Source organism: Cynocephalus volans, chromosome 15 (assembly GCF_027409185.1).
Source record: "Cynocephalus volans isolate mCynVol1 chromosome 15, mCynVol1.pri, whole genome shotgun sequence".
Classification (NCBI taxonomy): domain Eukaryota; kingdom Metazoa; phylum Chordata; class Mammalia; order Dermoptera; family Cynocephalidae; genus Cynocephalus; species Cynocephalus volans.
This window is the reverse complement of record NC_084474.1, coordinates 55,173,059-55,192,278: the sequence shown is the minus strand read 5'-3', so window position 1 is coordinate 55,192,278 and position 19,220 is coordinate 55,173,059. Positions and strand designations below refer to the sequence as shown.

At 39.5% G+C, this 19,220-nt stretch overlaps 1 protein-coding gene across 1 annotated transcript in view; it reads left to right on the top strand.

Annotated features, from left to right (window-relative positions):
* Nucleotides 1-19,220, top strand: part of GRHL2 (grainyhead like transcription factor 2) — a 114,007-nt gene that overhangs the window by 14,090 nt on the left and 80,697 nt on the right. The window contains exons 4-6 of the mRNA XM_063079911.1: nt 9,934-9,989; nt 12,991-13,147; nt 16,941-17,052. Of these exons, the coding sequence (XP_062935981.1) occupies nt 9,934-9,989; nt 12,991-13,147; nt 16,941-17,052 (325 nt within the window). The remainder of the gene's footprint in view (nt 1-9,933; nt 9,990-12,990; nt 13,148-16,940; nt 17,053-19,220) is intronic.

The window sequence follows — 19,220 nt, the reverse complement described above, 5'->3', positions numbered from 1 at the left end:
GGGGCCAATAGAACTTACAGAGACAATTATCTTTGCTTGCTTGTTTGTTTTAAATTTACAAGTTCTAAGTGCACAATTTGAGAATTTTGGCCATTGTGTACACTTGTGTAACCAATGTCAGAATCAAGACATACAAAGTTCCCTCACTCTAAAAGTTTCCTTCACCCTTCCTGCACTCTTCCCTTGCTCTTGGCAAGCACTAATCTGCCTTCTGTCATTATAGTTTTGCCTTTTCCAAAATTTCACATAAAACAAAATGATAGGGTATGTAGTCTTCTCTGTTATCTTTCGTTTAGCATATTTCTGAGATTCATTTATGTTGTTGCTTATGTTAATTTTTTTTAGATTGCTGAATAGTGTTCTAATGTGGGTGTGTATGACAATTTGTTTATATAATCACCATTTGATGGACATTGGGTTGCTTCCTGTTTTTGGCTGTTGTAAATAACACTGCTATGGACATTCATGAATATGGTTAACTTGGACATAAGCTTTCATTTCTCTCGACTAAATACCTAGGGCTAGGCTTGCTGGGCTGCATGGTAAATGTGTGTTTGACTTCATAATGTACTACCATACGGTGTTTCTAAGTGGCTGTACTATTTTCATTCCCACCAGCAATATAGAGGATTTCTGTTTTCCACATCCGTGCCAAAACTTGGTATTGTCAGTCCTTTTAACTTTCGTTATATTAGTGGATATGTGGCAGTGACTTGTTGTGGTTTGAATTTGCATTTTTTTGATGGTTAGTGAGGTTGACCACTGTTTCCTGTGCTTATTTGGCCCTTCCTATAACTTTTTTTGTGAAGTTTCTTTTCAGATCTAAGCCCAGTTTTTAAATTGGATTATCTTCCTTTTAGTAAGTTACAAGAGTTCTTTAAATAATGTGAATATAAGCCCTTTATCAGTTACATATTTTTCAGTCTGTTCTGGTAGCCTTTTTATTTTCTTAACATGTCTTTCAAAGAGCAACAGTATTTAATTTGATGAAGTACTTCACCAATTTTATCTTTTATAGTTTATGCTTTTGATGTTCTATCTAAGAAGTCTTTCTCTAACCCAATGTCACAATGATTTTCTCTCTTTTTTTCTAGTCATTTAATAATTTTACCCTTTTTACGTAGGTTTCTGATCTACTTTGAGATCATTTTTATATATGGTATGAAGGGTGAGGTCCTTTTTTCCCTGTACTATTATCCAGTTGTTCTGGCACCATTTGTTGAAAAGATGATCATGTGTTCATTTAATTGCTTTGGGATCTTTGCAGAATTGATGATATGTTTTCTCCAATTTCTGACCCAGAATATATAATGCATATTTTTATGAGTTCGGGTCAGTTTCTTCATCATTTGGGATCAGTGCCTCTGCACCGGAGCTGTTGGTCATTGGCTCCCCATTTTGCAGCCCACCTGAACCAATAAAAGACAATGGCAGAGGGAAAACTTGTGGTTTCTAATTTCCTAAAGAGGAGCGAGTGGTGGCAGTGTGCCAAATACCTTCAGCCTGCTGCTTATTTACTTGCCACTGGGACAAAATGCAGCTGTCTGAGGCTGAGATTTTGTCCCTAAATAGTAACATTTAAAAATAATAAACATTTGATGAGTATTTACTATGTGCTTGTCATCATTCTAAGTGATATATATTCATTTAATCTTTATTAAAAGCCCTGTGAGGTAGGTATTGTCATCTCTGTTTTTTAAGTGAAGAAACTAAGGCACAGAGAGCATAGGTATGCTCATGGTCATTTAGTAGTAGGTGGAAGGCATAGGACCCAACCCAAGCTGTCTGGCTCCAGACCCTCTGTCCTTAACTGTTACCACCACACTCTCAGAGAAGACTGTGTAGGGCTTTCTAGCTGTCAGGAGTTCCATTGCTTAAGGCAGTGAGTCATCCCAATTTTTTTTTTTAAAATCTCAGTGTTCTTTGTCTATCATATTAGACATGTTTTATCTTTCAGGTCAGGAGAAGAGGCATAAAAGGTTGGCAAGCAGCGACTCACTCTGCAGTGTTGGTAGGGAGCTAGGCTATACACTGCACTAGTGGCCCTGCCACCAGTCATTTATGAGCACCTGCTGTATTCTATGAAATCAGGGAGTAACCAGAGTGAGAGATAATAAATTCCTTGCCCTTAAGAGGCTGTCATATTTCTTGGGTTCTGGTAGCTTTACAATCAAACTTTCAATGTGCTTATACTAAAAAACAAAAAAGGGTCTTAAAATGATCTTCCTTAGTTTCCTGTGTCGTATTGTTTAAAATAGTAACTTATTTATTTATTTATTTATTTTAGACCGAGGGATCTTGCAGAGTCTTCGGTATTGGTGTATATTTGGTTTGCCCTCAAGTAGTCAGGGCTGCTTTCGTAGGAAAAGCAAATAACTGAAATTATCACTTCACAATCTCGTTGGGATACATGCTTTTTAATCAAAAGATTGCCACTGATGTATTTTCTCACAGTGTAGAAATGTTACATTAGTCACAGAAGAGTGCATGAACGTGGTCCAATGTCAATGGAACCATCATGCTGTTTGGGGGACGTGTTTGTGTTGTAGAGATAAAGAGGATTGGGAAAGAAAACTATTGTAATTTTTGGCTTTATTTTGAAGAAGCTGAGAAAGTAAAGAAACTTACCAAAAACTAAATGTGAAGTGTATTCCCACTGATTTTGGTTGAGCTGCTCTCCTATTGGAAATCAGTGATTCTGTTGCATTCAGTAAATTAAATCAAATGATCTACTATGATCTTTAGCCATTTCATTGCCAACTGGTTATAAGATTAAGTGGTTTTAGAGTAATTTTACCAGGAAAATTTCATTAAGGAAAATTTGTCTAAACTCCAGTACTTCTTTTGGGCAAACTATTAAAATGTCTAGGACTCTTGTTGAATAAGCAAAGCTTATTTGCCATTTGAGACCTATGCTTCTGTGCATGTGTGTGTGCTGGTAGCAGGGAAGGGAGCAGTTTGTTTCAACTCAGGCTGGGATTCTTTTAAAAGACAGTGGTAGCATTACAAAGTGCTTTAATGGATTAATTTTAGCTAATTTGATTTATATTTTATTCTACACTTACAATAACATTTGGCAAATATTTGTTGATTTATACAGGGTATGGGATGCTGTGCTTGTCATAGGAGTAGAGGGATTCTAGAAGCTTGCTATCTAGCTAAATCTGTAAAGAAAAATAGTGATAGCTGCCACTTAACTGAGTTCTCTTGTGTGTGAGGCACTGTGGCTTACACATTAGATTTCTAATCCTTACTACAATTCTGCAGGGAAGGTGCTATTTTTTCCTATTTTACAAATGAAGAGACAGAGATTCAGAGAGAAAATTGCCAAAGGTCACACAACTAACAAGCAGAGTATAGTCAATAAATACAAATCAGGGTGGTAATTAGGACCAGGAATGTTTTTAGGAAACACTTAGAACTTAATGGAAGAGGTTTTATAGAAAAATTATTTATCTATAGATGTATAACTATATAGGTATAAATATATAGTCATAAAAGGAAATCAAAGTGGAAGGAAAAATTTGCTTATTGTGCATTACAATTTTGTGTATTTTAGCAGTAGTCTGTGGTATAGAAATAAAGGAATACCAAGATCTCAGTGATTTAATGCAGTGAAAATTATCTTTTGCTAATAAAAGTCCTGTTGTGAGTGTGCAGAGCTTTCTTCCAATCAGCGATTTAGGAATCCAGGGTCCCTCTTTCTTGTGACGTTACCATCTCTATTTGTGGCTTCCAGTGTCACCCCCCAGCAGAAGAAGAGAGCATGGAGATGGCACACTGACTTATAAATACTTCAACCTGGAAGTGACACACATCACCTCTGTTCACATTTCATTGGCTAAAGCTAGTCACATGATTGACCTGACTGCAAGAGGGCCGAGAAGTTTAGTTCTCCCGTTAGTCCTCCTACATGCTCAGGAATTGAGAAGAACCATTTGTGAGTGAGCACCAGATATCTCTACCATGTATTTCATAATTCAACGCCAGGCATGTCATTTGTAGAATTATTAAAGTTTGCAGAGAATCTTGAAATGAAAGCAAAGAATGATTATTTGCCATTATTTGATAGACTTATGATCATTAGTCCATTGATTTTTATATTCATCAGTCAGTAGTCTGAAAGTGGTAGTGATCCTGGATTTAAATAAACCCTGTTCAGCATAATTGATTGATAACTGGAAGTCCATTTCCTCCCACAAATTTAAAGAATAAAAGTCTTAAAAATATTGATTCATATACTATATTGGAATATGGCCTCACTTATGATTAATGAACCCACTTTCATTATGTTTGTTTTAAACATATAATGTAGTGGATATGGTGTCACCAGATTTCTATCACTTTAGTAATGTATTTTTGCATCAAGCAAAATTCTGGAAAATCTCCAGCATATACATTTTATACTTTAGGATTTAGGTTTCTGTGTGTGTAGTCAAATTTGATAAGATTGGATGAACCATTATTCAGATTCACGGTGGTCACTGACCCGCCCGGTGCATGGAATGGCTGTGAAGGTTGCAGTTTGGTGAAAGCTTTTACTTTGTAGCACCGTTTGATACTGTTGATCACTCTTGCCTCTTGAAGATACTCTTGGCTTCATGTGCACAGCTTCAGTTATCATCTAAGTCCTAATGACTGTGGAATTTCTCAGCCCAATCCTCTGTTCTGAGCTGTTTTATTTTACTTTATTTTTTATTAGCACATTCATTATTATAAGTCATACTTATTCTTTACGCCCCATATCCAATCTCTCCCCATCTCTTTCCCCTTCCCCTCTCTAATAACCATGGATTTCTCTCCTTCTGATAGATCAACTGTTTCTCCATTGATTTGTTGCCTGGATGATCTGTCCAGTTCTGAGAGAGGTGTGTTCAGGTCCCCCACTATTATCTTAGAGCAGATGCTTCTTCTATTACTCTAGAGTGTGATTTGTGGAGAGAGAGACATCCTCTTTTTTTTTTTTTTTCCCCTTCGGTCTCTGCTGGTGACTCTCCTTGTGTCAATGTAGTCGAGTGTCTGGTATGCCATCTCCACGGTGGCTGTGACTACTGCTATAGCAACTAGCTGCTTTTGCAGCAGCCATGGCAATTGAGGTGGCTGTGGTGGGCTACCTGCGTGGAAATGGTGTTTTTGGTGTGCTCCTTACCTGGTTGCGGCTGGGTTCAGCTTCTCTCAGCTCCATGTCTTCTAAGCTCTTGACCCTTATATCCAACTGCCTATTTGACTTTCCACATACCCCAAATCTAATTTTCAGTCTTCATGTTTTCCACCTTCATAAGTGGCACCACCATCCTTCTGGTTGCTCAAACAATCAGGATTTTTACTTGACATTCTCCTCTCCCCTAATCCCCATCTAATTCATTATCAATTCTATCAATTTTATCTTCCTAACATCTCTGAGATCCATCCATTTTTCTACTTTCTGTTTCCACCATACTGGCCCAAGCTAGCATTATCTCTGGCCTATAATACTGCTGTATCTGCTTTTGTACACTGTACCTATGATGGCCTTTTCAAAATGCAAATAAGATTATGTCAGCCCCCACTTAGATCCCACTGCTCTTGGGATTGAAATCTAAGTTTCTAACAGGTTTACCAGGCACTGCAGAGTCTGCTTCTTGTCTACCTCTTCCTCATCTCTTATCTCTTTCCCCTGTACTCCCTGCTCTGGGCTTCAATCACTTCTGTGAAGCTTATATGCTCCCTCCTGACCTTTGTGCATGCTGGTCCATGTTCCAGGACTGAGCTGTGCAATACCATAGCCACTGGCCACATATGATGATTAAAATAAAAGTAAATTAAAAATTCAGTTCCTGGGCCAGCCCCATGGCTCACTCGGGAGAGTGCGGCGCTGGTAGCACCGAGGCCGTGAGTTCAGATCCTATATAGGTATGGCCAGTGCGCTCACTGGCTGAGTGTGGTGAGGACTACACCATGCCGAGCGTTGCGATCCCCTTACTGGTCATAATAATAATAATAATAATAATAATAATAATAATAATAATAATAATAATTCAGTTCCTCAGTCCCACTAACTACATTTTAAGTATGTATATGGCTAGAGGCTACCATATTGGACAGTAAAAATATAGAACATTTCCATTATTGTACATAGTTCTATTGGGCAATGTTGTTCTAGAATATTCTTTATCACCCTCTACATCCTTCCTCCTGTGTGACTTCCTCAGGGCAGCCCTCTCTATCCCTCTCCCTTCAATTCCTACTAGAGTCAGTTTTCTTTGTATCTAAGTCCACCAAAGACCACCAAGAACATGTCTGCAGTCAAAGTTACAGTTATTTAACCTGCTTGAGCAGTGGACCCTTACAAGCATCTCAGTAAGGGAGAGTTGGGAGGAGCTCTTCTTAATGTTTGGTCTTGTGCCGGATGAATCTAACGAGGGATTATGGAAGTGACTGTCAGCGTTGGATTGGCCACTGTCAAGATGTAGGGGCACCCAGAAACTGGGTATCCCAGTAATCGTGGTTCAGGAGATGGGATGAACTAAGTGGGGCTGAAGATGTCTTTGCAAAAAAAGCCACAGTCACCCAGAAGGAGGGGATGTTACTCACTTTTGTAGCTGTGTTACTGTCTTCTGTGGTTCTGTTGGAAACATTGCTTCTCTTCTGTTGGCCTTTTCTGTGTTCCACTGGAAGCATTGAACTCTGTAAGGAACCTCAAGGCAGATTGCCAGTGGTGCCAATTTTCACTTTCTCATGGAAAGTGACAGTGATGTGCTATCATAGAACTGTTGCTCTTCTTCACGTGCTTGCATGCAGAATTTTTTAAATGAATGCTTAATTATTTTTTTTGCCACTAGACCAGAAGCTTCATGAGAGCAGGGACATCTCTTTTTGTTCACCATTGGAAACATAGCACTGAGCCCCTAGTGGTACCTGATCAAAAGTAGATACTCAGTAATATTTATTGAAAGAGTGAATGAATAAATGATAGGATCTAAAAAATTATGGCTGATCGAAGACAAGGAATTCTTTAACTATATCTGATTCCCCCACAGCTAAAGAATCATTGTCTTTTTGTGGCAGATTCTTAGCAGATGTCATCCCCCCCAACCCAAGAAAAACTACAATTCCAATATTCAAGATTTAAAAATGTTTTCCATTGTCTGATGTCTAAGGTCCTTTAAGGGTAATCTATCAAATATATGTTATCATACCTTCTTTACTATTATTTTTCTGAGTCTAAATGATTAAGAAATTTGTAGATGAACTACATCAAATCACAGTAGGGTGCAGTGATGTGGGCTGTTTGACTGCCTTTCAGCACCCTATGAATTGTATGAAGGGGTCTCCAAGCCAGAGTGGCCCAAGCATTTTGGTTCTAATTCTTCATACTAAATCATCTAGGGCCAAGTAACCCATCAGTGTAATCAGATCTCATCTAAAAGATTGTGGTGTTTTCCAGGTGAACAAAATCAAAATCCATTTGATTTTTTAAAAAATTATAAAGATAATGTAACAGAATTAAAAAATTTTAAGCTTGAAAAAAAGTAATATCCATGTCTGTAACATCTCAAGTATTTTTGTTTTTTCACAGTTCTTGCAATAGAGTAGGAGTCTGTATTTCAGTCAGCATATAGTTTACAGTCTTTCTGTATCACACATTCTCATATCACCTGCTGGATTAGAGTCATAGAATTTAGAAGTCCAATATGTTTTAGTAGGCTATACTGTTCTTAGGCTGCAGAGCTCTATGGCTTGGACAATAAATTCATTCAGACCATGTTTATTAATGCTGATTCTCTATGGCTGTTATGGATTACTGCATATTCCTTCGAAGACCTTGGAAATTCACTCCTTCTACTCAAAGTCACTTCCTTAAATGCTTTTTCCATCATGCTATTCTCCTACTCCAAAATTTCCTAATTCTTAATTATGCTAAGTGTAAATACCTTTTCCCAAATCAGCCCTGTCCAGAAGAATTTTCTGCAATGATGAAAATTGTCTTTTATGCTATCCAATATGGTAGCCAGTAGCCACATGTGGCAATTTAGTACTTGAAATGTGGCTAGAGGACTGAGGAACTGAATGTTTACTTTTATTTAATTCTAGCCAACTTAAATTTAAACAGAGCTTGTGGCAAATGGCTACTATTTTGGGCAGTGAAGACCTATATTTTCAGATTCCCCCTTCATAATCAGGCATGACTTGTGTCCTTGGCCCCATGTGCACACCATGTTTGTACCCATCATTTTATCTTCACTCATGGTGGTCCTCTCTTACCTGTATTACTTCCTCACAGTTCCTTCAATTAATCCAGGTTCTCTTTAGTTTCTAAGGGTCAGAGCAAAGGGGTCAGAGCAAATTATAGGGTCATGAAATCTCCCTATAATTTTGTGTATCTTCCTTTCCTGGCAATGCCCACTCTATGCTTTTCTAGTCAGGACACATTAATGAATGAATGAATGATTCAACAAAGACTTTCGTACATAGTCATTTGCTGTATTTTAGTTTATTTTGTTGTGGTTGTTCATGTGAATTTACTCCATCTCCTCAACCAATCTTTATCTCTTTGAGTCCAGGACAGTGTCTTACATAATTTCTGTATTTCTCCTGACATTTAAGCAGATGGCGAAGCTCCAGAAAATTCCAATTGAATGCTTTGCTGATTGATGGATTGATTGCAAAAGAAACACAAATCTGTACCTTTGATTATCTGTCATGTTTATTCAACCAGTCAATGAGTATTTGTACAATGTTCATGGGATTCATTTGAGTAAACTTTGAAGGGCAGACTGTCTTCTTGGAGCCAAAAAATAAGACTGGATAAAAAGAAGAATCATAACTCTGTACATAGAAACTGTGATATAAGGGTACACAGAATTCTAGAGATGGTGATTAGGGATTGTGAAGAAAATAGCAGTTTGGAAAACAGCTGTGAGAAACCCTTTTTTGAGGAAGGAAACCCTTTAAACGCTGGCCAAAAAATAGAAGTTTATTGCACAGAAATGAGAAGCAGGAAGATTGTTTCTTAGAGATACTTGACAAAAGGTCATAGTGGAAGGACCAGATATATGTGGTCAACCAAGTGCTTTGTCATCAACACTATTATATTCACTTTAGGATAAGTTAGGGATTTAGGGCATCTACTCCTGAATAGGCTCTAAAAAGTAGCAAAGTGTGTCCTATTTGCACTACATACATGTACATAACAACTGAACATCCCTGAACCCAAGCCTCTTCGTGATAAATAAACTTAGAGTTTCCCCCAAAATCCTACTTTTAAAATATTGTGATAATGAAGATCCTTAGAGAAGGGCATGGAATATGGTCAAGTATTACTATATAATAGTATTTATACACATATATAGTGCCCCCTATGTAACAGGAGTGGTTCTTAGTACTTTATCAACCTGTTTAATCCTTCTAATCACTGTAAGTAGACATTTTACAAATACAAAAATTTGGCATTTGCCTCATTTTACACAGGTAGCAGGTAAAAGAGCTAGGACATGACCCTAGACAGTCTTGCTTCAGAAACCATGCTCCTAACCCCTCTGCTACATTGCTTTTTCCTATGCTATGTGGCCTCTGTGCAATTAGTATTTCATTAATTCAGAATTTCTGACTTTTGGAAAAAAGTGTTACAGATAATAGAAAAGTAGTAGAAATGTTTTACATATCTGAGAAAACAGTTTCTAGTACCTCAGAGACTTTAGGAACACCTGCGGACGTATGAATAACATATAAAACACAAATGGATTTTCCACCGAGTTTAGTTCTCGGTGTGCAGGTAATATGTGAGTCATGAAGTAATGTTAACTATTTTTGCTGTAGTTGAAAACATAATACCAAAAATATATAGTCTTCCTTTCAAAGGCAGGATAAAATAGTTGGTATACATTTATATAATTTTTTTGGCATAATGACACACCTATTTGCCTTAATTTTGATGATTTTTAAATTTTGCAGAAATTTCGGAGTGCTTCAGTTGGGGCTGAGGAGTACATGTATGACCAGACATCAAGGTAGGTTACCAGGAGATGCATCCACTCAAAACTGATTAACTGATAACCCTTTAAATGTACCTCAGAGTTATACTTTCAAACCTTTTTTTCTTTGCATGCTTTTATTCAACAATCTGATCTCCTTTGCCTTCAGTTCTTTTCTCTATACAAACAACTTTTACATCATCCATTATTTCCAGTCTCGATCAATTTTCTGGGTTCTGTTCCCTTTCTTTGTCCTTCCGTTGGCTGGATATCCCTTCTTAGCTGTTTCTCTGCACCTCAGACTCATCTGTCTCCAACCCAACAACTGTCAAACAGAATTCATTATTTTTCTCTTCTTCTTTCCCTCTTTCTCCACTTGTTTCACATCTGGTCTTCTGCTTTTATTCCCTGTTGTGGCTAATGACTCAACCACCCTCCAAGCTGCCCCAGCCAGGGGTGTAAGGGTCTGCCTTCCTTCCTGTGCTTTTCTAGTTATCTCTTTTCCTACTTACTCTTGTCAACTTACTCCTAAACTATCGCACTTTTTCTCCTGTTCTACTCTGCACATAGATAGCCACCAGCTATCATGCACTCAGGTGCCACCCATGTGTCAGCACTGCGAGTGGGATTGGGGGCAAGATATGACCTCTTTTGATAGGAGGTCCATACGCTTTTGAAGGAGACAAATGTGATGACAGACCAATTACAACACGATTTCTAAGTGATGAGTCCTGCTATGGAGGTACATGAACAGAGAGCTAAGCAGACCTGTGGGTCTGTGTGTTGGTGTAGGGGGCAGATCTTCACAGGAAGTAGCATTTGAGCTGGATCTTGAAAGATTAACAGCAGGTGTTTTCTAGGGAAAGAAGGAGGTTTAAGAACATTCTAGGTAGAGGAATAATGTTTAAAGACGTTGGTCATGATATGATCATGATATGATCTTATCACCTGAAGATAAGAGAGAATGGCAAGAATTGAATTTCTCTATCCCATTTACAAAACTTACCAAGGATTTTACCATTTCAGACAGAATGAAACACAAATTCTTTATAAAGGTGGTCAGGGCCCTCTACGTTCTGGTCCCTCCTTACTTTAAGCCTTGTCTCCCTCCATATTTCTTGCCCCTCTGCTTTTATGTGTATGGCTCTTCCATTCTGTTTCCACTTACAGTCCTCTGATCCTTCAGGGTGCTGTTCCAATCTCAGTCTCCCCAGTCATGCTCCCCAGATCATCCTACTTATAATTTGGTGTGTGTTGCAAGGGCAGGGGTGGGGGAGGCGGGAAAACAGAATTCCAAATTGCCTTCTCAAATGTGAAAATACATATGTAATTTGCATGCTATAAATCATCTTCAGCAGCATCGTCTTCAGCTGTCAGGCCAGTGAAAAGAACATTGACCTGCAAGTCACTTGACCTGGTTTCTCAGTTGGCTGCTGCCGTTGTCCAGTACAATGAGCACATATCTCAGCCTCTCTTCAGTGCAAAATGAGGAAGGTGGACTGAATCCTGGGTTCTTATCCCATGTTATGAACAGGATTGGGGGACACAAATCCCTGAAATTATATTAAAAATCATTTACATTCGTTTGTGCCATCTTCTGGGAAGAGAGTTCACAGCTTTCTTCATGTTTTTAAAGCAATCCATGTGATAAGGTACAAACTTCTGGTTTAGGTGATTCTGAATATCCTGTCCAATTCTAAAATTTTATAATTCCATATTACTATATCAAAATTTCTGTTTCAAGCAAAATGACGAAGGAGTTGGTTCCATCTTGAATGATTTATTTCCCCCCTTATTCTAAGATGCATATTCTGGATTTTGCTTAGTTTATTAGCTTAAGCCTAAGATTCATATAAGAGGAAATTATTTTGTCCCTTGAATTTTTTTCAAAAGTTAAAAAATAAATAAAACATTACAGAAATATTTAACAAAGCAAAAGTCCCTCATAATCTTGTAAATAGGCCATTTTAAAAGACAAGCTTAGAGAGTCCTCTTTGCACCCAGTCTTTCAAAGTCTGTGAAATTAAGGTGTTAAAAAAATAAATAGACCAAATGAAGAGGTTTTGATGATTCAGAAAATACGTGAAGAGTTTGCTATTGTATCACCACTGTGTGCCATCAGGCTGTGTAGCAGAAATAATTATTTCTGAATGAACATGTTAAACAAGAAAGTTTGTGATTTATACCTGTTGTGTAATCAGTGTTTTTGTGTTGTAAATTATATTATATTTTAACAATATTAAGGAAACTTTTTTTCTAATGAGCTAGATAGTAAATATTTTAGATGTGGCAGTTTATAGTCTCTGTCACAACTACTCAGCCCTGCTGTTATAGCACAAAAGCAGCCATAGACAATCCATACACAAATGAACATAGCTGTGTTCCAATAAAACTTTATTTACAAAGACAGGGAGTGAGCTAAATTTGGCCCAAAGGCTATTGTTTGCAAACCCCCAATTTAGAGCAACCCTGTTGTGAGTTCTTTTGCAGAGTTAAAAACAGAAAAAAATAAAAAATATTCCCTGTTAGGGAACTAGATTATCAGAGATGAATGTTTGAGTTTTGGACATATTGAAATGTTTTGAAGTGAGACATAGGTATTGCAACATCTTGGTTAGACAAAAAGAAGGTTAAATATGTACGTGAATTGAACAAAAGCATTCATATATTTGGTTTGTTGTCAGGATAAAAGTGGAAAATTCTATTAGTTCTTAAGCTTCAGGCATTACCTGATTACTGAGTTAGATCTAGCAAAGGTTCTCCTGGCCAGAACTTGCACAATTGGCCAGGAGCACCGTGGACTTTCTCCCCTTTCATACCATCTGGTTTATGGGCCACTATTAGAAATGTTGTATACATTGTACTAGCAATGACCTTTGATCTAGTCCCATTTCTTTTGCCATATGCTGTGTTTTGTCTCTAAAATAGAGTAAATATTGGTTAATATTCATACAAAATGCTATTAACGTGAAGTTGATCGGGAAGGAAGAAAAGTCCAAGTGAGCAAATCTGACCACTGTTTGTTTTCTGTTCACAGTGGCACGTTTCAGTACACCTTGGAAGCCACCAAATCTCTCCGTCAGAAGCAGGGGGAGGGCCCCATGACCTACCTCAACAAAGGACAGTTCTATGCCATAACGCTCAGCGAGACCGGGGATAACAAATGCTTCCGACACCCAATCAGCAAAGTCAGGGTATGGGTCACATTTCTCAAATGAAGTACAGAAGGGTCAGATGGGTGGAACTGCCACTCCAAAGCCTTGTGGAGTGGCATGGGAAAAATTATGAAATAAATAACTTTAGAACAAATGTTAGAGAGTTGGGGCAAGAGAACTTATTGGCTTGTAGTTTATCACTTTAATCAGTAACCAATAAACCCCAAGGAAGGGACGTGGTTGAAACATGCTTTCTGACTATATTCAAGAAATGTTCTCTGCTTCATTCATTGCCTGTACGCTACCTAGTTGTTTTCAATCAACCGATCTTAAGTTTTCAAGTAGGTAGCTGTAAGTCAGAATGTATTTGTGGAGGAGAAAGAGCTGTTGCTCTCTTGTAACAGGATCGGGTGCATTCAGGCTGGTATGGCTGTAGATATGTTGCTGTATATTGTAAAGGAGAATGCAGTTCATTCTGAGTCCCTGGGCCCTTTGCACCTTTGTTTAGAAGTATTTTCCAGTGCAGTGCTTACTCAAGGTTGAAGGGATGAGGTATGATCCCCACCAGGAGTAACCTGGAGGAATTTTCAGATTCATAAGTATTAGTCTTCTTGGTAGGAAATGAAACTGGAGCCCTAGCTCACTGCTCTGGAAGGCTGCCAGCTTCTGGCATTCTTGCTACTGCCAAGAAAGAAGGGAACTGGTAATCTGTCTCTACTGAAAAGGAAAATTATAGCAGTGCTCTGAAAAGAGGTTGAAGGACTTTCCTGGCCTATTATAAAATGATTTATCCCGCTGTCTCCATGGTGCCCAGCCACCTTATGTTATCGATAGCTGCCTCCTCCTGAGCTCTTAGGGACACTGAGAGGAACACCATGGTGTGCCCAGAGCATATGCGGCCCTCATTTACCCCCATCATATGTGGGGCGAAGGTCCCACACAAGACCACTGCAGGTAGAAAGGTGCCCAGTGTGCTGTGTGCCACCAGGAGAATTAGCATGTTCCAACCCTGTAGTCAAGACTGTGGTGGACACTGTGCCATAACAGCAACAAGAGTCACAGAATAACAACTAGTATTTATTGAGTATCTTTTGTGTGCCAGGTACTATATTAGGCACCATCCATCTTGTAACTCATTGAAACTAACAACCACCCATGAAAACGGCACTGTTCTCTTTATAATATTACAGATAAGGAAACTTAGGTTTATATTTTTTAAAAATTAAAAAAATTTTTTTTTTCCAATTGCTTTTTCATTTTATTAATATTATTTTTTTACATTCTGGGATGTTGTTGAGGAGCAGTTGGGAGGGAGGGAGAGAGGGGAAAGGGGGAGGAAATGAGATGGAAGAAGGAGGAAGGAGGAGGGGTAGGATTGAGGCCTGCGACATGCCCCTCATTCCCACAGGGAAGACCAGGGGGTTTTCAGCGATGGCTTGGTCGTCACTGGGCTGAGTGCAGATGTCAGGGGTGTGTGGCAAAAGCCCTCGGCCCCCACCACCCCATCTCAGGAACCCGGGGCCCTTCGTGCTGCAGCTTGGTGGTCGTCACTGGGCTGGTTGCATGTTGGGGGCAGGGGTGGCTGAGGCCTGAGGTCCCCCACCTCAACAGCTTGGGAGAGCTCGGGGCACTTCCTGTGGCAGCTTGGTGGTCATCACTTGGCTTTTACAAACTAGTAATTGGCCAAGGTTACGTAGCTAAAATGTGAGGGAATCAGGCTGTCGGATTCCTGAACCCAACTCTCCTAACCACTAGGGTGTAGTGTCGTGTGGCATGGAGGGCTGAGGGCAGAGAAATTTTAGCCTGGGGTCCACCTCTGGATATAAATTCTTGAATTTATACCCTATCCCCTCGCATTTGGGTGTCTGGTAAGAAGACACTGGACAAATTTGCTTTTTTAAAAAGAAGTCTTGTAAATTCCACAGTATAACTCATATACACCCTGAATAACACTATTACTATCAACCCCCCCCCACCCCATGGCAGATGGTTAGTATTCTGAGGCCATGACAATGGTTTGGAGTAAAGGAGCTTTTCCAGGAATTTCGCTTTGTTGGAATCATGGAAATAATTTAATATGGACATTTTATTCCCTTATGTTCCATTTTGGCTAAAACGAGGAGGAGTACTTTCCTTAAGGACTTTGATCTAACACCCTTGGAGAGAGTTGGCATCTCTCAGAGTGGTTCTTCCTTACTTCAGCTCTGGGACAGCAAGCAGTCTGCAGGAAAGAGGGATACGCCTGTAACCTATTGGCATTCATTTCTGAGAACAGCGTTTAATTCCAAGTCGAAGCATGTAAGGCTTGGTAATAGCTGTTCCAAACGGCTTTTTTTTCAGGCTGGCTGGTTAGTTCACTGGGACAGCGTGGTGCTGACAATGCCAAGGTCAAGGGTTCAGATGTCCATACTGGCCAGCCGCCAAAAAATATTTACCAAATTGCTTTTTTCTTCATCACCGAAGAAATAAATTTCCATACCAAGACTATACCATTATTTATGCTAATTTAGTCATTTGCTAGAAAAAAAAATTTACTTTCAACGTTATTTTTATTTTGGGACAGAAATAAACCCCAGGAAGCTGCATAGTAAACTTTTACTTGTAAATGGACTGGTTTGAGGAAGCGGGAGAGGGAAGATGAAGAGCTGGCTGTGCTCACAGTTGCCAGCAGTGAGTGGAGGGTCCCCTCTGCTGTCACCTCTCTGTGCCTTTGAAGATGACACTACTTGTGAATTTGAATAAGATGGATACATATTACTAAATTGGTTTTTCTAACAAATGTCAGCTTTCTGGTATAAAAAGTGTTCACACATACATTAGGAAGAGCCAGGTTTGAACTGACAGTCGGCCACCAGCATGTATTTGCTGTCGATTACTTGTCAGGGACCATGGGGAACAGCAGACACTGATCCTGTCCTTGTTGAGTTTGAAGTTAGCGGGAAGACATTGCCATCAGCCAAATAATTGTAAATAACTAAATGACTACACACGTGTGGACTGCTATGGAGCAGAAGTTCTTAAGGACTGAGAGTCGATGAAATACTCTTCTGGAATAGCAGAGAAGTGTCTAAGAAGTATTTTGGATATAAGTGACAGAATTCATTTTCCTGATACTGTAATTAAAGGGTTTTATTTTACTTTTTGGTTTGTTTTTGGTATTGTCTCCATTTTACAAATGATAGTGAATTAATGTATATTTAGTTTAACGAGGTTGTTTGAAATATAGAACCGAAAGGGGTTTTGGATTCTTATTTCTACAAGATATAATTAGTTGCTCAAGCTCATTTTTAAAGTACATCTACATTACATTTAAATAGAAAAGATAGTTGCCCTTGTATTTTTTGGTGTATGAAATATCTATAGTTTAGATCGTCAATATCAATTTGTTCTTTAGCATTTCCTTCATTTCCTTAGTCATTACCTCCGATATTCCAGCCCAAGGCACTTAAGCCAGAGATGGATGCTTGCTTTTTTACAAATAGTGCCAAATTTTATAGTTAACAATATGAAATTTCAAAACTGTGCTTGTTCCCAATATAAGAAAAAACTTATTTCTGGTGTTCTCTCTGACCTGCTTAACCTAGTTGTTTGTGATCTCCTGGTAAACCTGATGTAGAATTCTTTTTTGTCTGTGCTGTTTTCATTTCCCAATCATTTTATTAAGTAGGCCCATTTTAAAACAAAATAAGACCATGCAACCAAGCTTGTCAAGGCTTTTCAAAAGCAAGAAAAGCAACACCTCAAAAACATACCTCTGGTAGAACTTCTGGAACTGTGTGAGGTGCCCTAGGCACTGAACAGGGAGTAAGCTCCACGATTCTCCCCTCTGCAGAGCGTGGTGATGGTGGTCTTCAGTGAAGACAAAAACCGGGATGAACAGCTGAAATACTGGAAGTACTGGCACTCTCGGCAGCACACGGCCAAGCAGAGAGTCCTCGACATCGGTAAGTTGACCTTGACCTCTCTTCTCAGTGTTCAATGACACATGCTGTCACGATGCCAAGGGGAGCCCAGCACAGTAGTCACAGCTCAGATCCACATGGCTCTTGTGATGTGCCAGTCTATGGACTTTTCCTGTGTTAGTACATTTAGTACAAATAAGGCTGAGAAATCAAATTGGGCTAAGCTGAGAGCAAAGCATTTTCTGTTCCATGAAAATCGACTGTGTCTCCTACAATGATATAATACATTTAGGTTTGCAATGACTATTTCGGTTTCTAAAATATGTTTCCATGCCCTCCCTCCTAATAGGCAGTCAGTAGGTGAGATGAACTCTTATCCCCTGTGACATGAATAAATTCAAGCTCATATGGCTCTAAAGCACTTGGCAAGGGTCATGTGACTACATAGAGAGTTCTAGTTTTCTAGTTCTATGTCCAGCGTTCCGTTCACTGCAACACATACCTAGTGCAAGTAATACTAGGTAGTCAGGCAAATGAACCAGCTGAGAGAGCTCTCCTGCCGGTAAAGAAGGAATGAATCTGCCAAGTTAATTTTCTGGAGTTTTCTGTTCTCTAGAGACCAGTAGCCCCCCAGGACAGAGTATCACTCAGGGTTCAGTCAGGAAGGCAGAGCCCATGCCAAGTACTTCAATGGAGGGAGTTCATTGCCAAGGTTGGGAAGGCTGAAGGCACACTGAAGCAATCCCACTACTACCTGGAGGGCTGGAGAATCAAAGAGAGGAGGTGGGGGTGTTAGAGGAGCCACCCAGCAGGAGCTGGGACCACAGAGGGAGCAGCTGTCCAGTGGGAGGCAGAATCACGGAGGAATCACTATCAGAGACACCTCGCAGTGCCACAAGGGAGGAGGAGATATGCCCTGGCTTCTCGCTGCCTCCCAATCTTCTGCCAGTGCTTCCCATTGGCCAAATTTAACCCCGAAGCATGAGGGCACATGACCCTAGAAAATGCAGTTTGCAGGAATCAAACCCTGAGATACAGAGCAAAGCAGTGGAAGTCAGGGAATGTATCTTAAAGTTTCCCAAAATTACTTAGAAACACACACAATACTGTATGTGTTTCTAAGTAATTTCATCACTTTATCCACATGCTATTTCCATAATAAGTCATTTCTCATCTAAAGGCTTCATTACCCCATTCTGCAGAGCAAGAGGCTGCGGTCCCAATGGGTGAAGGCAAGTGGTTTCCATCATTCTGGGTCCCAGAAGGTACTACTGAGCCATTAAAAGGGTTTTGCTTTGATTTCTTACACACTGCAATGAGGGAGTTTTTAGACCTTCCATCTCACCTTTGCTAGGACTCCTTGACCAATGACAGAGAGGTTAGTGACTAGGTTAGGGTTAGAGAATCACCGTAGAACATATTGAAACGAATTACTGGTTTGTCCTGCAAAATGGTAAAGCCACTCCCTCCCACCACACCCCAACACAAATACACCCCATCTATTAACTAGTAAACCTATTTATCTAATAAACAAGATAATTAAGACCTAGAGAGGTTCACTAACCCACCTTCTCAAGTGACTTGTCCTCAAATAATTAGTGCAAGAGCTAAGATAAGAACAGTCTTCCTAACCCATGTTTATATATTGAATCCCCAAGACCAGCTAACTAGAGCAAGGGGTTTGGAGATACTTGCCTTAACCTGCTTTGTAACCAAGCTGCATAGAACAGAGGAACAATTTTATTTTATTTGAAAAGTTAGCCTTATAATTATTATCCAAGAAAATGAGAGGAGCAATTAAGTGGAAATAATGGACTAGGTCCAAATAAGGCAAATAATGAAAGCATTTTCCCAGCGTACCTGTTGATTCAACTTTGATATTGTTACAGGATTTGCTTTTCTGAGACCAGAATGATTTCTCAGATCTTGTAAGACTTCAGAGCTTATCTTTCTTCTTTATCACATGCTGCCTGCCTTCATACTTTCCTCCCTCATAACCCCATGTACACATGCGAGTGCAGACACGTGCACAAACATAGACACACTCGCTTTATCTCTGGGATTTGTGACTCATACTCAGTAGCTCCGTGGGTAGCTGGGTTACTTGTTTTCAACCTGAGACCAAGCTTCAGATGGAACTTGTATTTTCTGAGCACAGCCTCTATCCCTAACCTCAACCTGGCAACTGCTCACACAGAGTGAGGGAATAC